The 26,359-nt window shown below is 32.4% G+C and overlaps 2 protein-coding genes across 2 annotated transcripts; both read left to right on the top strand.

Annotated features, from left to right (window-relative positions):
- Window positions 1-8,247: 8,247 nt before the first annotated feature.
- LOC131049436 (probable pectate lyase 18) lies at window positions 8,248-10,318 on the top strand. Its single transcript, XM_057983490.2, has 5 exons — window positions 8,248-8,414; window positions 8,846-9,476; window positions 9,677-9,780; window positions 9,891-10,029; window positions 10,112-10,318. Exons 1-5 carry the CDS (start codon window positions 8,248-8,250, stop codon window positions 10,316-10,318), a joined length of 1,248 nt encoding a protein of 415 aa, XP_057839473.2.
- An 11,062-nt stretch (window positions 10,319-21,380) lies between these two features.
- Window positions 21,381-23,451, top strand: LOC131049435 (probable pectate lyase 18). The gene is made up of 5 exons (XM_057983489.2): window positions 21,381-21,547; window positions 21,979-22,609; window positions 22,810-22,913; window positions 23,024-23,162; window positions 23,245-23,451. The coding sequence occupies exons 1-5, from the start codon at window positions 21,381-21,383 to the stop codon at window positions 23,449-23,451; spliced, it is 1,248 nt and encodes a 415-aa protein (XP_057839472.2).
- The last annotated feature ends 2,908 nt before the right edge of the window (window positions 23,452-26,359 follow it).

Here is a 26,359-nt window from a genome sequence, read left to right as displayed (position 1 = left end):
TGTAATGGGAGCCTTGGGATTATTATATGGCTAATATTGGCATAGAGCATTGAACAACAATTAAGAGAGACTTAAGGTGAATGCAGAACACTATAAATTATTATATCTTCTACTATGGTGATTACTCACAAGGGATTGTTGACATAGATTTGACAGGAGATGTAGATCATAAAATATCTACTAGTGGCTATTTCTTTAGCCTATTTAGTGTTTCTATTACTTGAATGAGCAAGTGATGGGTTGTAGTCATTTATCCATTGTAGAGGTATAGTACATGACAATTAGTAATGCCTGTAAGGAGGTGAGTTGGTTTTAGAGTTTTTGTTGAATTGGTGGCCTTATTCAAGCAATAGTTTAAACTCAATGTGAGAGTCAAGGTGTCATTAGCTTGGCCAAAACCCAATTTTTTGTGTATAAATGAAGCATATAGATGCACAATACCATTTTTCTCATCACATGGTGGAGGATAGTGGATGATGATTGAAAATGATGACTCTTTGGTGATTGTTTTAGATGATTTGATGAAGCATGTAAGCACAAATAACATTAGATGGTGTAATAAATATAATGGCCTCATAGTCCTTAATACTTAGATGCTAATATTCCCTTTATGCTTTTGCAAGGTATTTGAAATAAGTGGGAGAATTCTAGAAAACCATTGTCTCAACCATATTTTGTTCATATCTAATTATTTAATAGTTAAATTTTACATGTATTTTTGTTATCACTGTTAGTGTGTGGTATGTTTCTACTATCATATTCGTGTTAGACTTGTACCAGCCACTTAGAATTGGACAAGATCTAACCTTATAGTTCTATATCAAAGGTAAAATCAGCTAAATTATGCAAGTCGCTTGGAAAAGAGGGGTATATTAACTTGAATGGCCTTCCTAAAGGTCCTTAATTTTGAACTTTTACCAAATAAGGGAGTACCAGCAATCGAAATTTGACTACTTGAGCATCGTGATTATTTCATTATGCATGCTTGCCTTCCATCCCCAACTAATAAATATACGCAGATTGGAGGACGTGCATGAATTTACTCATGAGATTTCATGGTCTACATTACCATCACGCATGGAGTGCATTGGACTATTATTTTTATTCCTTTAATTCTTCTAAGTATACTTTCATCAAGATTTTATTTGCTTTTGGAAACGAGGTTGTACTAGCCTTCCAGCGTACAAATAATGTAATGGCCCCATGCAAATTCGTGTGGCTGCAAAAACTTTTCTTTTTATTTAAAAACTACATTTAGATTTGTGATACGAAAATAATTTTAGTTGATGAGGGATGGAGGAGACCACCAACTATAAGAAAATGTGGATCCCATGTCCCACGACGAAGTCAAAAGCTACATGTGCTATATGGAGTTCGTTCTGATCTTTTATCATCGAACAACATAGCAAAAACAACCATGCGGAACAGATTGTTGTAAAATCCATGTGCCTTTTTTTCAACACACAAGAAATTTGTTATTTGTGAAAAAGCATGGAGATACTCTTCAAGTGTGCACACATAACATCGAGAGTCGGCCTTAATTAAAGTTTGACATAGATGGTCAATGTCTCATACCCATCTTGACTATGACCAGTTGAATTGTTGCAAAGCATGTTGTGAGGTCGGTATTAAGCTTCTTTGTATTTACCAAATTTAAAGAATATAAACTAGAGTTGGATTTAGTATAGTTGGCGTGTTATATTTTATGGAAGTTGCAGAGGAGCTGGTGATGCTTGGTAGAATATCAGGCCAGTGGTAGTAATGGGACTTCTTTTTCTATGTGAGACGCATGATATCCTTGTAGTTCTTGGGCTGCCTTAGAGATCTGGACGTGGCAACAGGTTCTTGTTGAATTGGCCTTCAAAATGTAACAGGCTATTCAGTTATTTATGGACTGGGTACGAGAATGGAACCTCTGTGCTATCAGGGTCAGTGGGTTTGAGATCTATGGAAAGATTTCATTAGAAGTAAAACAACAGGCATGAAGGATGAAAACTGGGTTGTCTTAGATAGTTAATATAGTAATCTTATTTGGCTATGTCTGGGAAATTTATTGCTCCTCAATGTTGTACATGAATCCTCTACAACCCCTTTTTATAAAGTTAGGAAAGTTGTACCACACCATATCGTTGGTGAACAAGCATCTTCTATGTAAGTAGTATTATTTGAGGGTGGTTGATATGGATTAAGTTGTTGAGCACTTTAATTCATTTAACACTATTGTAAACAAAAGATGGAGGAAGAAGTTATAGGAATGGTCTTATGACATTCTTTTCTACACATATGGAGCAATCTATTGATGAACATTTGAAGCACTACTTTAAATTTTGTGCTTGATGAGGTAATGTCTTCTCTTCTCCCAAATGGTCTTTCATAGAAAGAATAGTACAAGTGGCATAGCTTTCTTTATCGGTGATAGCCTTATATCATGGTTGAGCTAAAACAAGGATTTTGTATCTTAGTCTATGGTAGAAGCAAAATATATTGCAATAGTTTCTTGTTGCATTTAGGTTTTATAGATAAAAAAAGACATTGTAGCAGATGGAGATTGAATTTGAAGAACCCATGCCAATCCTTTGTTACAATACAAGTACTATAAACATTTCAAATGATTGGGTAACACATTCACGGAAAAACCCATATCTCAATTAAGTATCACTATCTAAGAGAGAAGGTTGCAAGGAAACAAGTGAAGATAGAATATGTTGAAACAAAGGAGAGATCATTACAAAACCTTTTCGAAAGGAGACAATTTAATATCTTGGCTAGAATTTGGTAGTGGTATCGCCCCCCTCTTAAATGAAGGGGAAGTTAGTATATGTTGAGGAGGAGTGTTGACTCCTCACTGCAAGTAGTCTTGGTGGTATTGTGAAAAAAATTACAAAAGGTATTAGTAGATTAATTTTTCCTTGAAGACCAAGAATCAAAGTGGATATTTGTCATTGATGTCAAAGTGGGAGAAAGGAAGCCAAAATTCTACACCATTTGGGGAAGAAAGGATTGAGAGAGAGAGAGAGAGAGAGAGAGAGAGAGAGAGAGAGAGAGAGAATGAAAGTCCAATTACAAGAGCACAAAGCCAAACTTGAGAAGAATGAAAGTCCAATTACAATGGAAGCAAATTTTCTACAAAAGGGGAGCCCCTAATTTCCATTACAAGGAGTATTTTATTAGTAGCATTTTTCATGTTTGGAACCAATGACAAAGGAGGAGATTGTTGAAATTTATATTTTCATTAATGTCAAAGGAGGTAGTTAAGGTTTTTGTATGAATTATCATTATGTTACCCTCAATATCCAATTTTCAAAAATTACAATAATTTTAATTAATATTATGTCATATCAAATAATTATTGATCTAGATAAATAGAGTCAAGTTATGTTAAATACATCATTCAATATAGTATGTCACTAGTATCATCTTAATCAATTTTTTATTGTTGAAGGATTTGGAAGTATTTGTGATGTGTATATGAAGTTCATTCCTCAAAAACTATATCCACTAGCACATTATTTTATACCACATTCTACCATAGTTATATTTTGAGGCTTGTATGTTGGAAGATAAATAAGGCTACACACAAAGACAAGTCTATTCAAGGTGAAAAGGTGGAATTCAATAACATGAAAAGTTAGGGTCAACATTATGCTCATAGAGATCACTTCACAATATATTATGAATTTTTTTATGAATGGGTCAAATTATAGCACTATGAACCAACTATAGGAAGCATGTGAAAGTGTACTAGGACCAACTAATTATTTTTCGTAAAGAATAGCATCATCCAACTCTTGAAGTAGCATGTTGGATCTTGGTTTAAGCCTTTTATATGTTTGGTCTAAAGTATGCATGTGTCAAATGTGTGAATGTTGTAAATAAGTTATAAGATGAGTTGTGATTATATATAATGTAGGGATGTATAAGTGTAATTGGATTCATTTAAAGAGTAATTCTTGCTAGTAGAACTAATAACCATCGCAAAAGTTGTGTAAGTTGTCAACTAAATTTTAGGTTAAGTGGGCAAAATCAATTGAAGGTCTCATGCACTTTGAGAGGGTTGTCAAAAGTTGATTAGATCAAGGTGACCCTAAAGCTTCATCCTTGAAGATCTGCATATCATATCTTTCATGTACTATTATTGTATTTAAGGTTGGCACCTCATGATTATAGTTGGTGTTCACTTCTTAGACTCAAGGATTGGTGTCTCCTATGGGTTGATGCATACAAAATATTATAAGTTTATTATTTAGTTTATGAGGCTAGATTTGCATATTAGATCCAAGAAGCTTTTCTCACCATGGTTTTCCCCTTAAGTTTCTACATAAATCTAGTATTATTTTGTGTTGATGTCCTCTTATCTTATCTTATCAGTTTCTATGATGTTTGGAGAAGTTATCAAGGGTAATTAATTTGGAATTGGTGTCTACTGATTACCATTCTCTTAGTGTCTATGTGTGATTAACACACATAATATATGCATTCTATTAAAAACAACAACCACTATTTCTTTTATTTTCATTGAAAAGAACTATCTAGATTTCCTTGGAAATGACCTTCTATTTATGTCACTTTGTGCAATCTTCCTTTATTCATAATGTATCTTTGTTCAAGACAAAAATCAAATCCGTGTAGCAGTAACAAGTTATCCTATATTGTCTAACAATGTAAAAGTTTATTGGTTATTTTGGATAGTTTAAAAATTTGGATTTATAAGTTTTGAATTTCATAAATACGTTTCCTTTGTAATAATTCTTTGAAGTAATTTAGAATGATATTTTTGTAATAAAATTTAGCTATTAATGAATTGTATTTGAATACATTAACTCACACTTTAATTATAATCATTAGCATATTATTACTCATGGATTTGTTTAGGTCAACCCAAGAGTATAGCCAGTAATCCTTAGCTTGACTAAATCCATCCATTGATTATTACCATTTATTTATAATTAGATTAGTAGTAGATCAATAAAATAGATATTTATTTATATATTAATAAATGCATAGAGTAGCATATATCAATATAAGAATGCAAGTAGTTATTAAGAGAATTTAAGTAAGAGGTGTAGAGATGTTATTAAAGCTTAAAATTTATTAAGTTATAGCTTTAAACGTATAGAAATAAATTCATTAGTCAACAATATTAAACTTGAATATATTCTTTCTGTATATCTTAAGATGAATAAGTTATTATTTGAATGCCTCTACAATACTTTGTTTAGATTAAAAATAGAAAGACTTTTTAAAATCACAAGACTAATATATAAAATAGGATAATAAGGATAGTAATGAAAGAAATGGACTCTTGGGTCAAGGGTAAGATGTAAGCCCTTATCCCTTACCATATAGAAATAATAAATTTTGTTTTTTATTTTGTGATTGTTGAATATTGAACTCTGACTTAGTGAAAACTCTAATGATAATATCATAGTTTGTTTTTTTAAATGTAAAGGATAAGGATGGAATTTCATATTAATCTCATGTTGACATGTTCATATAGTTTCTTGACTAGATGATAGTTCCTTATCATTAAATGGTTAACCATCTCTAAAGTTTATGACTATATATATAAATATTAAATGGATTTGATCTTATATTTTGATTGTTTGATCATGATAACACTTTTTAATCAAAGGAGTGATTAGATGAATATGATATTGAATATTATAATCAAATCTAAGGTAGAAAGTTTATTCTAAGATGGAAAATATATTCTATTGTCAAAATATTTGAACCAATTAGATTTAATGAATGAAACTAAGTTATTTATGATAATCATTTATTATCAATTTATAACATTTTAATGATATAATGTTAGTGAATTTATGCATCATATAATAACTCATGAATTAGTTTTTAAGTATATCATTTAGAAGATTTAATAATGAATTAGCATTTAATATGTCTTTCATGATATCAGGTTAATTAGATAGATTGATAGTTACCTTTTCTTTTGTACTCTTATACATGTGTCTGTATGAGTTTTATACTCTCAAGATCATGTTTAGACAAATCTTGTTATTGGTATTCTTATGTACTAATGTGTTTGAAATCAATTTTTATGCTAAATTTAATTATCAAGAAGATAATACTTGTTAGATGCTTCTATTTTCCTATGACTACTTTGTATACTTGTGCATTCAATTCTTGTTTGTGTAAATGGATGGTGCTAAACATGGAGAACCATATAAGGATTGAGTATCACCCTCTATATATCTATCAACAAATGACTTAAAAAGATGCATTGGGAAAAACATGTTTTATCAAATTTTAATATTATACCATGCTACTACTTTTGATCATTTAAAACTCATACTCTTTGCCATATCATAATATTGTTATATTAGAATGTGTGTGCACGTGCACACACGCACACACACAAACATAGAGAGAGAGAGAGAGAGAGAGAGAGAGAGAGAGAGAGAGAGAGAGAGAGAGAGAGAGAGAGAGAGAGAGAGAGAGAGAGAGAGAGTATATCATGCTACATAGATTCCATCACTCCTACTTGTTTAAGATTTCTCGACATCTTTGTGTTGGGCCAGGTATTCTTCATGCCAAGAAGAGTTTCAGGGGAGTGTAAAGTTTTGTGGTTGGGTAGATATGTTCTTCGATGATGCTCTCACCCAATGTGTGCTTGTTGGAGATAGTGTCTCGTGAGTTCCTGTTAGGGTTACCTTAATTTTTGTACTCTTTGTAATTGACCTTTTGAAGCTATGTAAAGGAAATTGTTTCCTTATGATAGGGCTTGTCAATGGCTTTTGTACTTAAACATCATGTTTCCATTCTAATATATTTGAACATGTTATTTTAAATGTTTTAGAATAATGCTTATTTTATGCTATATCATTATTTTAATAATATGGAGGTCCTTATAGTTTGAAATTATTATTGTCTCAAAACATTAAAAAATATCAAAATTGACACATTACTAAATCATGTGAATGGACATTGATATATTCAAAGCAATTTCACTTGTATTTGGGTTTGCTTCATGTAAGATAAACAAATTTACCAAATATTTAATATATTTTCCATGTCAGTACATATAAGAGGCATTTTAATAATTTATTATTTTTGTATTTATAATTTAATAACAAGTCATCTAGTGTAAAATTGTTGTAATAATAAGAGGTGGTAGAAAATTTCGATAGAATTTATGATATAAGGACTCATGTTCAACTTTAATATTATTTTATGTGGCATGGAAAGTGAGATGTCTACTTCTAAAAATGGTTTACAAATCCAATCACATAGAACTATTTGGACTTTTGTTGATGCTATTTAAATGATTTTTATTTGATAAAAATATAAATCTCACATAATTAATTACTCCATCTAATAGTAAAAAACTATAAGTATTAAAAAGCCTTCTATTATTCACAGCTCCTTTTTATAAGTAAGATCTACACAATTAGAAGTTCTAGAAATGAATGATCTTATTAGATCAAAATAAATATGTCTATTATACCTAATTATCCTCGTGACGTCACACATAGCAAATAAAACTCCAATTATTTTCACTTCGACCTATTTTTCTCTAACATAATCATCCATTCATTATGTTTTATTGTGTTAACATAAAGAAGTTTATCCTACAAATATACATTTACAATCTATTAAGTTTCGATATGTTAGATTCTTTGGAATTCTAATTTTTTCCACGATAAAAAAAATGAAGAGCGCGGGAACCATGTGAGCGCGGGAACAACATGCGAGAATTTTATACCAAACTTGGTCGCCCATCCCCGTGCAAATTACGGAAGAGGAATGTCATTTATAACCAAAGACAAACATACTTGTGGGCCATATCACCTTTGCCAATGTTTCTCATGTTTTAATGTGAAACCCAAAGAAGTGTTACTACTGAATAACTCAATGGAGTCACCATGGAAAGCAGAGACGGATAAAATGCCGCGTCCACCACATCCATGAAAGTTTCTATATCTATGTTTTTCAAATAGATTTGGAGAAAACTCTCAATTCAGAAAAACGTCGGAGTAAACATTCTAAGAAACGTTGGAGGAATGCTCTATCACATCATTACTCACTATTGTTTATGAGTCAAGCGCTATAGTCATGTGCATTACCACCGTAATAATCGCACGGAGATAACGTGCACACAACAATTTTTCAAACGTCGGGGTCAAGATTCCCCCTTCTCTACAGATTTGGCACATGATGATTTTGTATATAAGATAGCCCAAAGCCATAGCATGTAATACAACCATTGCAGGTTTTCTCCTATCCAAAATGGCGAGCAGACAAGCCTTACAGCCATTGTTTCTTCTTCTTGCTGTCTTTTTCATCAAGTTAGCAATGGTGGAATCAATAAGAACCCCCTCCAATATGACTAAGGCTGAGAATAGTGATAAATATCATGTTGAGAAGCCGGAGCTTGTAGTTCAAATGGTAGAAAGGTAACCATTTCGCCTTTCAGATGATTTAGAAATTTTAGAGAATTTATTTATGGTAGTATAGAAATGAAATCCAATATCTTATTGAATTTAGTACATTAGTATGAAATCTTAAATGACAAGGTTTATTATAAATGTTCTATTTATTCTTATGCTGTTCCTCGACGTTTTCTTCACTGTAATTTCTATAATACTATTCTTGTAACTGTAGTTGGTATGCAGCAGTTATAGAACAAATTTCTATCACCCATATCATCATGCCATTGGATAATTAATAATTGTCGTCGTTGAGACAGATTCAATGAAAGAAAATTCACTACAGAAAAGATATTTAAGTCAGTTCAATTAAGAGAATTTCAAAGTCCTCGCATTTTTTTATAGCTAGCATATATTACAGACAGTTGAGATTATTTACTTCAAGAACTATTGTGCAGGAGTTTAAATAATTCGAAAAGAAAGCTGAGCTCGTGCGAAACGGGGAACCCCATCGATGACTGTTGGCGTTGTGATCCTAACTGGGTTAACAACCGAAAGAGACTGGCTGATTGTGCCATCGGATTTGGCAAAAACGCCATTGGAGGTAAGAATGGCAGATTTTATATAGTTACAGATCCAAATGACGATGACCCGGTCAATCCTCGACCTGGCACTCTGCGGCACGCTGTTATTCAAACCGAACCTCTCTGGATTATTTTCCAAAAAGATATGGTTATTCAGCTCAAGGAGGAGCTTATCATGAACAGTTATAAGACTATTGATGGTAGAGGTGCCAATGTTCATATAGCAAATGGAGCTTGCATTACAATTCAGTATGTGACCAATATTATCATTCATGGAGTTCATATCCACGACTGTAAACCTGCGGGAAACACAAATGTTAGGAGCTCCCCGACACATTATGGGTTTAGAACCAAGAGTGATGGAGATGGGATTTCCATCTTTGGATCAAGCGCAATTTGGGTTGACCACTGTTCATTGTCAAGTTGCGCAGATGGATTGATCGACGCCATCATGGGTTCCACTGCTATAACCATTTCAAACAGCTTTTTCACTCACCATGACAAGGTGCTCAAAACTGCTTTTTTGGTCTTCCATAAATATACTTTTCTTTGAAATTAGGTTTCACAATTGTATTTTTTATCCGAGGATTTTAGGGTAGGGTATTAAAAGCCTATTACTTGACTTGAACGAAAAAAATGTGAGTATTTATTAAATTGTCGATAGAACGCTATTTCTCAAGTCCAATATTTATTGGCTTTTTCCAGGTGATGCTCCTAGGACACAGCGACGTCTACACCGAGGACGTCAAAATGCAAGTAACAGTTGCTTTCAACCACTTTGGAGAAGGGCTTGTTCAACGTATGCCCAGGTGTGAATAGAATTTTGTAACAAACTGTATTCCTTGCACAAAGACCACGAATATACAGCTTGCTGAAGTTTATTTGCTCAAGTCTTTAAGATATTAACGTTATGATGCAGATGTCGACATGGATACTTTCATGTGGTGAACAATGATTACACCCACTGGGAAATGTATGCAATCGGGGGAAGTGCAAACCCCACCATTAACAGCCAAGGCAACAGATTCCTTGCTCCTGATTATCGATTCCTCAAGGAGGTAAAAGACCTGTACAACTCATGTCTCTTATATCTTTGGTATTCAACGGTTGTAGTCTAGTTATAGTATGGGTAATGTGTAGGTTACAAAGCACCAAGATTCAACAGAAGGCAACTGGAGATCAGTGGGAGATCTTATGTTAAATGGGGCATTCTTCACAGCATCAGGGGCTAAAGAATCCTCAAGCTATGCCAAAGCTTCGAGTATGGCGGCAAGACCTTCCTCTATTGTGGGCTCTATCACTGCAAGTTCGGGTGTTCTCACCTGCAGAAAAGGTTCCAGCTGTTAGACCAAATGCGTGCATTATAGACAAATTCTTAGGAATCCCTCAATTCTGTTACTTTGCAAGCATGAGCACACGGAATGAGGCTTCTTAGTTATTTTAGTTTTGTTTGCCGAGACTCTCTTGTCATCTTTCACTAAAGACGAATATATGGAAAATATCGAATAATATTTTACTCAAATTTGAAGTGTAGTGGTAGAACGTCAAGCCAGTGTTTGTTTATATTAGCTAGATTGTCACTTAAAAACATTTCTTAGGTAAATCTCACAAGAACTGCAATATATAGATAGGAAATAGTTGAATTTATGTTCATACCAGTAATTCAAAAAACTAATTTATGCAAATGTTTCTTGAAACTATGAACACACCCGGTGTAATTGTATACGACGCAACTAAATATATTCACTTGCATGGGGAATTATTAACCTTTTAAGTTAATTATGTGATTGTAGATTAATTTTATATTATACATGTCTAATTTGTAACTCTAGACCTTATCTATCACAATATATACTTTTTCTCTTTGATTTGCTAGATTCTATACTCCTCATTGATTATTAAGGACTTGGTATATTTATAACTACATCATAAAGATAGTGAAATAATCAATGGTCATGTTCTCCTACTCCCTTAATTAGAATAGTTTTTTGATTGTGATAAAGATACTTAGATGTTGATTTTGATACAATATTTTTATTCTATTTAAAGTTCCAAATGAAAATGTTCATAAGTTCATTCTATATACGAATAAGTCAATGATTGCTTAATGGTCAATTAATGTCTTTAAATTTGAAGCCCTGCTAGATAATTCCATGTTTTACAAACTCAACTCCCAATGACTATGAGGAAAGAGGAGAATTTTAAAATTTGAAACAAATTTATTTTTCCTTAAAATTCAAGCCAAGAAAGATCAATCCTCAATGCTACAAAAATGGTCCGTTGTAAAAAGATATATAATACAATGATCATGGGTAAATGTATGCAAATATAGGACAAAAAATAATGGGAATGCATGAATATAAATATAGGTAGGATATAGATAAGGATGGATATATATTGATGTATGGAAATAGGAGTAGGAGAACATAGATTGAAATTAGGGAAGGTGCCAAACTTATTAAAAATGGTTTTTGCATGCCAAAAATATTTTTTCTTTCTCGTGACTGAAAAATGAGTTTCTAATGCAAAATTTAAAATGGCTCCTGTAAAAGTTTTTAAATTTTAACATTTGATTTCTAATTTTGTCCTCCAAGCTTTGATGTTTTTGAAAAAAAAGTCAATTGTGACTTTATCCAACCTTTTGGATGCTTTGGAAATGTTGAAAATTCTGCCAAAATTACCTAAATGCTACAATCATGCAAACCTCCCAAGAATATAACTATGCAAAGTAGATTATAGGGATGCTTATTCTTTTGTTAAGTTGTACTTATTATTAGGGCTATGCAAGGATGTAGGAGAAGAGAATACTTGGTTTTTTAATATTATAGCTATCAGTTAGTCTCAAATCTATAAAAACCAGATATTAAAATTAACTGTACTAGACAACAAGTTCCAGTACCATGTTAGATTCTTTGGGAAGTGACAATCGGGCTAGAATCTCGTGTCTGACCTAGATCATGTGCAACTACAGTTAATAGATAATCGAATATCAAATAGTAGAGCCAAAATCTGAAATGAAAGAACAATATAGACAATGCAAGAGAACTTGAGAATACTCTTCATACGCTCACCAAGCTACCAATAGGTGCATTAACTCCTACTACCCATAAAATATGGGAAGTTTTACCTACTTGATAAATGTCAAAATATGTAGCATAACCTCCTTAAGTGAAGATAGAAAAGAAGTTATAATTAGTGGCATAAAAGCCAAAAGAGGGTGAGAAAATTAATTACCCTATAACCTACTAAAGGTAAGAACAAACTCGTGGTTATGGAAGGAGGCACAACAAGCCAAAAGGGAGTGTGTGACTCAATTACTCATGTGTTAGAAAGTGGTACATGTAGATTATGTATTTTTCCATGTTTATTCACATTAACCACTCCTAATAAACCAAAGAAAGATTAAATAATATTTGTAGGAAAAAGAATAACGCCTAACAACTACTATGTGGTAAAAGGCAAGGTTTCATTAGCATATAAATTGAAGCAATACTTATATGGTGTCCAATGATCTCCAAAATTATGGTTTCAAAAGTTTAATTCATATGCTATGTATTATAATCTAGTGTATTTCCTAATTATGTTGGTTGCCTATATAGTTGGTCAGATATTGGACTTTGGTTTTGGTGGGGTTGGTTTTATGTACTAGATGGTAGTCATCGGGGTGCCGATAATTGTTTCTTTTTTCCCCTATTTTTTGTGTTATGTTGTTTATAGACTTTACTTTCTACTGTATTGGGCGTTGGGCCCCTTAGCAACTATTTAATTATTAAAAATTAAACGTTATGATGGTAATCAATCTCTTTTTATCAATTTATGCATAGATCATTTGTTGATATTTGGTAACAATGAATGGATGATTAGAGATATGGTATATAAAATTTCAATACATTTCAACATAAACAATTAGGGGTTCCTATATGCATCCTAGGCATTGAAAAGAGAGAGAAATAAGAAATGTTTGATTGGGATAGACTAAGTATGTTGAATTTGTGTTGTAATATTTTAGTATGCAGAATTATATGCTAGTAAATGTTTCTATTTTCTTGGGTACTAAGTTATTAGTTAAGTAATATATATGTCTTCACCGTTAAATGTAGAGTATATATTGCATGTTCCTTACACTAGTCTACTTCATACTCTAATTTATGTTATATTTTACATAAAGCTAGACATTGGTGATGTAATGGGAGCCTTGGGATTATTATATGGCTAATATTGGCATAGAGCATTGAACAACAATTAAGAGAGACTTAAGGTGAATGCAGAACACTATAAATTATTATATCTTCTACTATGGTGATTACTCACAAGGGATTGTTGACTTAGATTTGACAGGAGATGTAGATCATAAAATATCTACTAGTGGCTGTTTCTTTAGCCTATTTAGTGTTTCTATTACTTGAATGAGCAAGTGATGGGTTGTAGTCATTTATCCATTGTAGAGGTATAGTACATGACAATTAGTAATGCCTGTAAGGAGGTGAGTTGGTTTTAGAGTTTTTGTTGAATTGTTGGCCTTATTCAAGCAATAGTTTAAACTCAATGTGAGAGTCAAGGTGTCATTAGCTTGGCCAAAACCCAATTTTTTGTGTATAAATGAAGCATATAGATGCACAATACCATTTTTCTCATCACATGGTGGAGGATAGTGGATGATGATTGAAAATGATGACTCTTTGGTGATTGTTTTAGATGATTTGATGAAGCATGTAAGCACAAATAACATTAGATGGTGTAATAAATATAATGGCCTCATAGTCCTTAATACTTAGATGCTAATATTCCCTTTATGCTTTTGCAAGGTATTTGAAATAAGTGGGAGAATTCTAGAAAACCATTGTCTCAACCATATTTTGTTCATATCTAATTATTTAATAGTTAAATTTTACATGTATTTTTGTTATCACTGTTAGTGTGTGGTATGTTTCCACTATCATATTCGTGTTAGACTTGTACCAGCCACTTAGAATTGGACAAGATCTCACCTTATAGTTATATAGCAAAGTTAAAATCAGCTAAATTATGCAAGTCGCTTGGAAAAGAGGGGTATATTAACTTGAATGGCCTTCCTAAAGGTCCTTAATTTTGAACTTTTACCAAATAAGGGAGTACCAGCAATCGAAATTTGACTACTTGAGCATCGTGATTATTTCATTATGCATGGTTGCCTTCCATCCCCAACTAATAAATATACGCAGATTGGAGGACGGGCATGAATTTACTCATGAGATTTCATGGTCTACATTACCGTCACGCACGGAGTGCATTGGACTATTATTTTTATTCCTTTAATTCTTCTAAGCATACTTTCATCAAGATTTTATTTGCTTTTGGAAACGAGGTTGTACTAGCCTTCCAGCGTACAAATAATGTAATGGCCCCATGCAAATTCGTGTGGCTGCAAAAACTTTTCTTTTTATTTAAAAACTACATTTAGATTTGTGATACGAAAATAATTTTAGTTGATGAGCGATGGAGGAGACCACCAACTATAAGGAAATGTGGATCCCATGTCCCACGATGAAGTCAAAAGCTACATGTGCTATATGGAGTTCGTTCTGATCTTTTATCATCGAACAACATAGCAAAAACAACCATGCGGAACAGATTGTTGTAAAATCCATGTGCCTTTTTTTCAACACACAAGAAATTTGTTATTTGTGAAAAAGCATGGAGATACTCTTCAAGTGTGCACACATAACATCGAGAGTCGGCCTTAATTAAAGTTTGACGTAGATGGTCAATGTCTCATACCCATCTTGACTATGACCAGTTGAATTGTTGCAAAGCATGTTGTGAGGTCGGTATTAAGCTTCTTTGTATTTACCAAATTTAAAGAATATAAACTAGAGTTGGATTTAGTATAGTTGGCGCGTTATATTTTATGGAGGTTGCAGAGGAGCTGGTGATGCTTGGTAGAATATCAGGCCAGTGGTAGTAATGGGACTTCTTTTTCTATGTGAGACGCATGATATCCTTGTAGTTCTTGGGCTGGCTTAGAGATCTGGACGTGGCAACAGGTTCTTGTTGAATTGGCCTTCAAAATGTAACAGGCTATTCAGTTATTTATGGACTGGGTATGGGAATGGAACCTCTGTGCTATCAGGGTCAGTTGGTTTGAGATCTATGGAAAGATTTCATTAGAAGTAAAACAACAGGCATGAAGGATGAAAACTGGGTTGTCTTAGATAGTTAATATAGTAATCTTATTTGGCTATGTCTGGGAAATTTATTGCTCCTCAATGTTTTACATGAATCCTCTACAACCCCTTTTTATAAAGTTAGGAAAGTTGTACCACACCATATCGTTGGTGAACAAGCATCTTCTATGTAAGTAGTATTATTTGAGGGTGGTTGATATGGATTAAGTTGTTGAGCACTTTAATTCATTTAACACTATTGTAAACAAAAGATGGAGGAAGAAGTTATAGGAATGGTCTTATGACATTCTTTTCTACACATATGGAGCAATCTATTGATGAACATTTGAAGCACTACTTTAAATTTTGTGCTTGATGAGGTAATGTCTTCTCTTCTCCCAAATGGTCTTTCATAGAAAGAATAGTACAAGTGGCATAGCTTTCTTTATCGGTGATAGCCTTATATCATGGTTGAGCTAAAATAAGGATTTTGTATCTTAGTCTATGGTAGAAGCAAAATATATTGCAATAGTTTCTTGTTGCATTTAGGTTTTATAGATAAAAAAAGACATTGTAGCAGATGGAGATTGAATTTGAAGAACCCATGCCAATCCTTTGTTACAATACAAGTACTATAAACATTTCAAATGATTGGGTAACACATTCATGGAAAAACCCATATCTCAATTAAGTATCACTATCTAAGAGAGAAGGTTGCAAGGAAACAAGTGAAGATAGAATATGTTGAAACAAAGGAGAGATCATTACAAAACCTTTTCGAAAGGAGACAATTTAATATCTTGGCTAGAATTTGGTAGTGGTATCGCCCCCCTCTTAAATGAAGAGGAAGTTAGTATATGTTGAGGAGGAGTGTTGACTCCTCACTGCAAGTAGTCTTGGTGGTATTGTGAAAAAAATTACAAAAGGTATTAGTAGATTAATTTTTCCTTGAAGACCAAGAATCAAAGTGGATATTTGTCATTGATGTCAAAGTGGGAGAAAGGAAGCCAAAATTCTACACCATTTGGGGAAGAAAGGATTGAGAGAGAGAGAGAGAGAGAGAGAGAGAGAGAGAGAGAGAATGAAAGTCCAATTACAAGAGCACAAAGCCAAACTTGAGAAGAATGAAAGTCCAATTACAATGGAAGTAAATTTTCTACACAAGGGGAGCCCCTAATTTCCATTACAAGGAGTATTTTATTAGTAGCATTTTTCATGTTTGGAACCAATGACAAAGGAGGAGATTGTTGAAATTTATATTTTCATTAATGTCAAAGGAGGTAGTTAAGGTTTTTGTATAAATTATCATTATGTTACCCTCAATATCCAGTTTTCAAAAATTACAATAATTTTAATTAATATTATGTCATATCAAATAATTATTGATCTAGATAAATAGAGTCAAGTTATGTTAAATACATCATTCAATATAGTATGTCACTAGTATCATCTTAATCAATTTTTTATTGTTGAAGGATTTGGAAGTATTTGTGATGTGTATATGAAGTTCATTCCTCAAAAACTATATCCACTAGCACATTATTTTATACCACATTCTACCATAGTTATATTTTGAGGCTTGTATGTTGGAAGATAAATATGGCTACACACAAAGACAAGTCTATTCAAGTTGCAAAGGTGGAATTCAATAACATGAAAAGTTAGGGTCAACATTATGCTCATAGAGATCACTTCACAATATATTATGAATTTTTTTATGAATGGGTCAAATTATTGCACTATGAACCAACTATAGGAAGCATGTGAAAGTGTACTAGGACCAACTAATTATTTTTCGTAAAGAATAGCATCATCCAACTCTTGAAGTAGCATGTTGGATCTTGGTTTAAGCCTTTTATATGTTTGGTCTAAAGTATGCATGTGTCAAATGTGTGAATGTTGTAAATAAGTTATAAGATGAGTTGTGATTATATATAATGTAGGGATGTATAAGTGTAATTGGATTCATTTAAAGAGTAATTCTTGCTAGTAGAACTAATAACCATCGCAAAAGTTGTGTAAGTTGTCAACTAAATTTTAGGTTAAGTGGGCAAAATCAATTGAAGGTCTCATGCACTTTGAGAGGGTTGTCAAAAGTTGATTAGATCAAGGTGACCCTAAAGCTTCATCCTTGAAGATCTGCATATCATATCTTTCATGTACTATTATTGTATTTAAGGTTGGCGCCTCATGATTATAGTTGGTGTTCACTTCTTAGACTCAAGGATTGGTGTCTCCTATGGGTTGATGCATACAAAATATTATAAGTTTATTATTTAGTTTATGAGGCTAGATTTGCATATTAGATCCAAGAAGCTTTTCTCACCATGGTTTTCCCCTTAAGTTTCTACATAAATCTAGTATTATTTTGTGTTGATGTCCTCTTATCTTATCTTATCAGTTTCTATGATGTTTGGAGAAGTTATCAAGGGTAATTAATTTGGAATTGGTGTCTACTGATTACCATTCTCTTAGTGTCTATGTGTGATTAACGTACATAATATATGCATTCTATTAAGAACAACAACCACTATTTCTTTTATTTTCATTGAAAAGAACTATCTAGATTTCCTTGGAAATGACCTTCTATTTATGTCACTTTGTGCAATCTTCCTTTATTCATAATGTATCTTTGTTCAAGACAAAAATCAAATCCGTGTAGCAGTAACAAGTTATCCTATATTGTCTAACAATGTAAAAGTTTATTGGTTATTTTGGATAGTTTAAAAATTTGGATTTATAAGTTTTGAATTTCATAAATACTTTTCCTTTGTAATAATTCTTTGAAGTAATTTAGAATGATATTTTTGTAATAAAATTTAGCTATTAATGAATTGTAATTGAATACATTAACTCACATTTTAATTATAATCATTAGCATATTATTACTCATGGATTTGTTTAGGTCAACCCAAGAGTATAGCCAGTAATCCTTAGCTTGACTAAATCCATCCATTGATTATTACCATTTATTTATAATTAGATTAGTAGTAGATCAATAAAATAGATATTTATTTATATATTAATAAATGCATAGAGTAGCATATATCAATATAAGAATGCAAGTAGTTATTAAGAGAATTTAAGGAAGAGGTGTAGAGATGTTATTAAAGCTTAAAATTTATTAAGTTATAGCTTTAAACGTATAGAAATAAATTCATTAGTCAACAATATTAAACTTGAATATATTCTTTCTGTATATCTTAAGATGAATAAGTTATTATTTGAATGCCTCTACAATACTTTGTTTAGATTAAAAATAGAAAGACTTTTTAAAATCACAAGACTAATATATAAAATAGGATAATAAGGATAGTAATGAAAGAAATGGACTCTTGGGTCAAGGGTAAGATGTAAGCCCTTATCCGTTACCATATAGAAATAATAAATTTTGTTTTTTATTTTGTGATTGTTGAATATTGAACTCTGACTTAGTGAAAACTCTAATGATAATATCATAGTTTGTTTTTTTAAATGTAAAGGATAAGGATGGAATTTCATATTAATCTCATGTTGACATGTTCATATAGTTTCTTGACTAGATGATAGTTCCTTATCATTAAATGGTTAACCATCTCTAAAGTTTATGACTATATATATAAATATTAAATGGATTTGATCTTATATTTTGATTGTTTGATCATGATAACACTTTTTAATCAAAGGAGTGATTAGATGAATATGATATTGAATATTATAATCAAATCTAAGGTAGAAAGTTTATTCTAAGATGGAAAATATATTCTATTCTCAAAATATTTGAACCAATTAGATTTAATGAATGAAACTAAGTTATTTATGATAATCATTTATTATCAATTTATAACATTTTAATGATATAATGTTAGTGAATTTATGCATCATATAATAACTCATGAATTAGTTTTTAAGTATATCATTTAGAAGATTTAATAATGAATTAGCATTTAATATGTCTTTCATGATATCAGGTTAATTAGATAGATTGATAGTTACCTTTTCTTTTGTACTCTTATACATGTGTCTGTATGAGTTTTATACTCTCAAGATCATGTTTAGACAAATCTTGTTATTGGTATTCTTATGTACTAATGTGTTTGAAATCAATTTTTATGCTAAATTTAATTATCAAGAAGATAATACTTGTTAGATGCTTCTATTTTCCTATGACTACTTTGTATACTTGTGCATTCAATTCTTGTTTGTGTAAATGGATGGTGCTAAACATGGAGAACCATATAAGGATTGAGTATCACCCTCTATATATCTATCAACAAATGACTTAAAAAGATGCATTGGGAAAAACATGTTTTATCAAATTTTAATATTATACCATGCTACTACTTTTGATCATTTAAAACTCATACTCTTTGCCATATCATAATATTGTTATATTAGCATGTGTGTGCACGCGCACACACGCACACACACAAACATAGAGAGAGAGAGAGAGAGAGAGAGAGAGAGAGAGAGAGAGAGAGAGAGAGAGAGAGAGAGAGAGAGAGAGAGTATATCATGCTACATAGATTCCATCACTCCTACTTGTTTAAGATTTCTCGACATCTTTGCGTTGGGCCAGGTATTCTTCATGCCAAGAAGAGTTTCAGGGGAGTGTAAAGATTTGTGGTTGGGTAGATATGTTCTTCGATGATGCTCTCACCCAATGTGTGCTTGTTGGAGATAGTGTCTCGTGAGTTCCTGTTAGGGTTACCTTAATTTTTGTACTCTTTGTAATTGACCTTTTGAAGCTATGTAAAGGAAATTGTTTCCTTATGATAGGGCTTGTCAATGGCTTTTGTACTTAAACATCATGTTTCCATTCTAATATATTTGAACATGTTATTTTAAATGTTTTAGAATAATGCTTATTTTATGCTATATCATTATTTTAATAATATGGAGGTCCTTATAGTTTGAAATTATTATTGTCTCAAAACATTAAAAAATATCAAAATTGACACATTACTAAATCATGTGAATGGACATTGATATATTCAAAGCAATTTCACTTGTATTTGGGTTTGCTTCATGTAAGATAAACAAATTTACCAAATATTTAATATATTTTCCATGTCAGTACATATAAGAGGCATTTTAATAATTTATTATTTTTGTATTTATAATTTAATAACAAGTCATCTAGTGTAAAATTGTTGTAATAATAAGAGGTGGTAGAAAATTTCGATAGAATTTATGATATAAGGACTCATGTTCAACTTTAATATTATTTTATGTGGCATGGAAAGTGAGATGTCTACTTCTAAAAATGGTTTACAAATCCAATCACATAGAACTATTTGGACTTTTGTTGATGCTATTTAAATGATTTTTATTTGATAAAAATATAAATCTCACATAATTAATTACTCCATCTAATAGTAAAAAACTATAAGTATTAAAAAGCCTTCTATTATTCACAGCTCCTTTTTATAAGTAAGATCTACACAATTAGAAGTTCTAGAAATGAATGATCTTATTAGATCAAAATAAATATGTCTATTATACCTAATTATCCTCGTGACGTCACACATAGCAAATAAAACTCCAATTATTTTCACTTCGACCTATTTTTCTCTAACATAATCATCCATTCATTATGTTTTATTGCGTTAACATAAAGAAGTTTATCCTACAAATATACATTTACAATCTATTAAGTTTCGATATGTTAGATTCTTTGGAATTCTAATTTTTTCCACGATAAAAGAAATGAAGAGCGCGGGAACCATGTGAGCGCGGGAACAACATGCGAGAATTTTATACCAAACTTGGTCGCCCATCCCCGTGCAAATTACGGAAGAGGAATGTCATTTATAACCAAAGACAAACATACTTGTGGGCCATATCACCTTTGCCAATGTTTCTCATGTTTTAATGTGAAACCCAAAGAAGTGTTACTACTGAATAACTCAATGGAGTCACCATGGAAAGCAGTGACGGATAAAATGCCGCGTCCACCACATCCATGAAAGTTTCTATATCTATGTTTTTCAAATAGATTTGGAGAAAACTCTCAATTCAGAAAAACGTCGGAGTAAACATTCTAAGAAACGTTGGAGGAATGCTCTATCACATCATTACTCACTATTGTTTATGAGTCAAGCGCTATAGTCATGTGCATTACCACCGTAATAATCGCACGGAGATAACGTGCACACAACAATTTTTCAAACGTCGGGGTCAAGATTCCCCCTTCTCTACAGATTTTGCACATGATGATTTTGTATATAAGATAGCCCAAAGCCATAGCATGTAATACAACCATTGCAGGTTTTCTCCTATCCAAAATGGCGAGCAGACAAGCCTTACAGCCATTGTTTCTTCTTCTTGCTGTCTTTTTCATCAAGTTAGTAATGGTGGAATCAATAAGAACCCCCTCCAATATGACTAAGGCTGAGAATAGTGATAAATATCATGTTGAGAAGCCGGAGCTTGTAGTTCAAATGGTAGAAAGGTAACCATTTCGCCTTTCAGATGATTTAGAAATTTTAGAGAATTTATTTATGGTAGTATAGAAATGAAATCCAATATCTTATTGAATTTAGTACATTAGTATGAAATCTTAAATGACAAGGTTTATTATAAATGTTCTATTTATTCTTATGCTGTTCCTCGACGTTTTCTTCACTGTAATTTCTATAATACTATTCTTGTAACTGTAGTTGGTATGCAGCAGTTATAGAACAAATTTCTATCACCCATATCATCATGCCATTGGATAATTAACAATTGTCGTCGTTGAGACAGATTCAATGAAAGAAAATTCACTACAGAAAAGATATTTAAGTCAGTTCAATTAAGAGAATTTCAAAGTCCTCGCATTTTTTTATAGCTAGCATATATTACAGACAGTTGAGATTATTTACTTCAAGAACTATTGTGCAGGAGTTTAAATAATTCGAAAAGAAAGCTGAGCTCGTGCGAAACGGGGAACCCCATCGATGACTGTTGGCGTTGTGATCCTAACTGGGTTAACAACCGAAAGAGACTGGCTGATTGTGCCATCGGATTTGGCAAAAACGCCATTGGAGGTAAGAATGGCAGATTTTATATAGTTACAGATCCAAATGACGATGACCCGGTCAATCCTCGACCTGGCACTCTGCGGCACGCTGTTATTCAAACCGAACCTCTCTGGATTATTTTCCAAAAAGATATGGTTATTCAGCTCAAGGAGGAGCTTATCATGAACAGTTATAAGACTATTGATGGTAGAGGTGCCAATGTTCATATAGCAAATGGAGCTTGCATTACAATTCAGTATGTGACCAATATTATCATTCATGGAGTTCATATCCACGACTGTAAACCTGCGGGAAACACAAATGTTAGGAGCTCCCCGACACATTATGGGTTTAGAACCAAGAGTGATGGAGATGGGATTTCCATCTTTGGATCAAGCGCAATTTGGGTTGACCACTGTTCATTGTCAAGTTGCGCAGATGGATTGATCGACGCCATCATGGGTTCCACTGCTATAACCATTTCAAACAGCTTTTTCACTCACCATGACAAGGTGCTCAAAACTGCTTTTTTGGTCTTCCATAAATATACTTTTCTTTGAAATTAGGTTTCACAATTGTATTTTTTATCCGAGGATTTTAGGGTAGGGTATTAAAAGCCTATTACTTGACTTGAACGAAAAAAATGTGAGTATTTATTAAATTGTCGATAGAACGCTATTTCTCAAGTCCAATATTTATTGGCTTTTTCCAGGTGATGCTCCTAGGACACAGGGACGCCTACACCGAGGACGTCAAAATGCAAGTAACAGTTGCTTTCAACCACTTTGGAGAAGGGCTTGTTCAACGTATGCCCAGGTGTGAATAGAATTTTGTAACAAACTGTATTCCTTGCACAAAGACCACGAATATACAGCTTGCTGAAGTTTATTTGCTCAAGTCTTTAAGATATTAACGTTATGATGCAGATGTCGACATGGATACTTTCATGTGGTGAACAATGATTACACCCACTGGGAAATGTATGCAATCGGGGGAAGTGCAAACCCCACCATTAACAGCCAAGGCAACAGATTCCTTGCTCTTGATTATCGATTCCACAAGGAGGTAAAAGACCTGTACAACTCATGTCTCTTATATCTTTGGTATTCAACGGTTGTAGTCTAGTTATAGTATGGGTAATGTGCAGGTTACAAAGCACCAAGATTCAACAGAAGGCAACTGGAGATCAGTGGGAGATCTTATGTTAAATGGGGCATTCTTCACAGCATCAGGGGCTAAAGAATCCTCAAGCTATGCCAAAGCTTCGAGTATGGCGGCAAGACCTTCCTCTATTGTGGGCTCTATCACTGCAAGTTCGGGTGTTCTCACCTGCAGAAAAGGTTCCAGCTGTTAGACCAAATGCGTGCATTATAGACAAATTCTTAGGAATCCCTCAATTCTGTTACTTTGCAAGCATGAGCACACGGAATGAGGCTTCTTAGTTATTTTAGTTTTGTTTGCCGAGACTCTCTTGTCATCTTTCACTAAAGACGAATATATGGAAAATATCGAATAATATTTTTCTCAAATTTGAAGTGTAGTGGTAGAACGTCAACCCAGTGTTTGTTTATATTATCTCGATTGTCACTTAAAAACATTTCTTAGGTAAATCTCACAAGAACTGCAATATATAGATAGGAAATAGTTGAATTTATGTTCATACCAGTAATTCAAAAAACTAATTTATGCAAATGTTTCTTGAAACTATGAACACACCCGGTGTAATTGTATACGACGCAACTAAATATATTCACTTGCATGTGGAATTATTAACCTTTTAAGTTAATTATGTGATTGTAGATTAATTTTATATTATACATGTCTAATTTGTAACTCTAGACCTTATCTATCACAATATATACTTTTTCTCTTTGATTTGCTAGATTCTATACTCCTCATTGATTATTAAGGACTTGGTATATTTATAACTACATCATAAAGATAGTGAAATAATCAATGGTCATGTTCTCCTACTCCCTTAATTAGAATAGTTTTTTGATTGTGATAAAGATACTTAGATGTTGATTTTGATACAATATTTTTATTCTATTTAAAGTTCCAAATGAAAATGTTCATAAGTTCATTCTATATACGAATAAGTCAATGATTGCTTAATGGTCAATTAATGTCTTTAAATTTGAAGCCCTGCTAGATAATTCCATGTTTTACAAACTCAACTCCCAATGACTATGAGGAAAGAGGAGAATTTTAAAATTTGAAACAAATTTATTTTTCCTTAAAATTCAAGCCAAGCAAGATCAATCCTCAATGCTACAAAAATGGTCCGTTGTAAAAAGATATATAATACAATGGTCATGGGTAAATGTATGCAAATATAGGACAAAAAATAATGGGAATGCATGAATATAAATATAGGTAGGATATAGATAAGGATGGATATATATTGATGTATGGAAATAGGAGTAGGAGAACATAGATTGAAATTAGGGAAGGTGCCAAACTTATTAAAAATGGTTTTTGCATGCCAAAAATATTTTTTCTTTCTAGTGACTGAAAAATGAGTTTCTAATGCAAAATTTAAAATGGCTCCTGTAAAAGTTTTTAAATTTTAACATTTGATTTCTAATTTTGTCCTCCAAGCTTTGATGTTTTTGAAAAAAAAGTCAATTGTGACTTTATCCAACCTTTTGGATGCTTTGGAAATGTTGAAAATTCTGCCAAAATTACCTAAATGCTACAATCACGCAAACCTCCCAAGAATATAACTATGCAAAGTAGATTATAGGGATGCTTATTCTTTTGTTAAGTTGTACTTATTATTAGGGCTATGCAAGGATGTAGGAGAAGAGAATACTTGGTTTTTTAATATTATAGCTATCAGTTAGTCTCAAATCTATAAAAACCAGATATTAAAATTAACTGTACTAGACAACAAGTTCTAGTACCATGTTAGATTCTTTGGGAAGTGACAATTGGGCTAGAATCTCGTGTCTGACCTAGATCATGTGCAACTACAGTTAATAGATAATCGAATATCAAATAGTAGAGCCAAAATCTTAAATGAAAGAACAATATAGACAATGCAAGAGAACTTGAGAATACTCTTCATACGCTCACCAAGCTACCAATAGGTGCATTAACTCCTACTACCCATAAAATATGGGAAGTTTTACCTACTTGATAAATGTCAAAATATGTAGCATAACCTCCTTAAGTGAAGATAGAAAAGAAGTTATAATTAGTGGCATAAAAGCCAAAAGAGGGTGAGAAAATTAATTACCCTATAACCTACTAAAGGTAAGAACAAACTCGTGGTTATGGAAGGAGGCACAACAAGCCAAAAGGGAGTGTGTGACTCAATTACTCATGTGTTAGAAAGTGGTACATGTAGATTATGTATTTTTCCATGTTTATTCACATTAACCACTCCTAATAAACCAAAGAAAGATTAAATAATATTTGTAGGAAAAAGAATAACGCCTAACAACTACTATGTGGTAAAAGGCAAGGTTTCATTAGCATATAAATTGAAGCAATACTTATATGGTGTCCAATGATCTCCAAAATTATGGTTTCAAAAGTTTAATTCATATGCTATGTATTATAATCTAGTGTATTTCCTAATTATGTTGGTTGCCTATATAGTTGGTCAGATATTGGACTTTGGTTTTGGTGGGGTTGGTTTTATGTACTAGATGGTAGTCATCGGGGTGCCGATAATTGTTTCTTTTTTCCCCTATTTTTTGTGTTATGTTGTTTATAGACTTTACTTTCTACTGTATTGGGCGTTGGGCCCCTTAGCAACTATTTAATTATTAAAAATTAAACTTTATGATGGTAATCAATCTCTTTTTATCAATTTATGCATAGATCATTTGTTGATATTTGGTAACAATGAATGGATGATTAGAGATATGGTATATAAAATTTCAATACATTTCAACATAAACAATTAGGGGTTCCTATATGCATCCTAGGCATTGAAAAGAGAGAGAAATAAGAAATGTTTGATTGGGATAGACTAAGTATGTTGAATTTGTGTTGTAATATTTTAGTATGCAGAATTATATGCTAGTAAATGTTTCTATTTTCTTGGGTACTAAGTTATTAGTTAAGTAATATATACGTCTTCACCGTTAAATGTAGAGTATATATTGCATGTTCCTTACACTAGTCTACTTCATATTCTAATTTATGTTATATTTTACATAAAGCTAGACATTGGTGATGTAATGGGAGCCTTGGGATTATTATATGGCTAATATTGGCATAGAGCATTGAACAACAATTAAGAGAGACTT

The sequence above is a fragment of the Cryptomeria japonica genome, chromosome 3 (assembly GCF_030272615.1).
Source record: "Cryptomeria japonica chromosome 3, Sugi_1.0, whole genome shotgun sequence".
In the NCBI taxonomy this organism is placed as follows: domain Eukaryota; kingdom Viridiplantae; phylum Streptophyta; class Pinopsida; order Cupressales; family Cupressaceae; genus Cryptomeria; species Cryptomeria japonica.
Note: the sequence above shows the minus strand (reverse complement) of the source record. Positions and strands in the feature narration are given on the sequence as shown.

Bases quoted from the DNA above. Each gene is read 5' to 3' on its own strand.
- LOC131049436 (XM_057983490.2), top strand. From the start codon at position 8,248: ATGGCGAGCAGACAAGCCTTACAGCCATTGTTTCTTCTTCTTGCTGTC. The intron at 9,477-9,676 runs GTGCTCAAAACT...GGCTTTTTCCAG, and splicing joins TTTTCACTCACCATGACAAG to GTGATGCTCCTAGGACACAG. The intron at 9,781-9,890 runs GTGTGAATAGAA...GTTATGATGCAG, and splicing joins CTTGTTCAACGTATGCCCAG to ATGTCGACATGGATACTTTC.
- LOC131049435 (XM_057983489.2), top strand. From the start codon at position 21,381: ATGGCGAGCAGACAAGCCTTACAGCCATTGTTTCTTCTTCTTGCTGTC. The intron at 21,548-21,978 runs GTAACCATTTCG...ACTATTGTGCAG, and splicing joins GTAGTTCAAATGGTAGAAAG to GAGTTTAAATAATTCGAAAA. The intron at 22,610-22,809 runs GTGCTCAAAACT...GGCTTTTTCCAG, and splicing joins TTTTCACTCACCATGACAAG to GTGATGCTCCTAGGACACAG.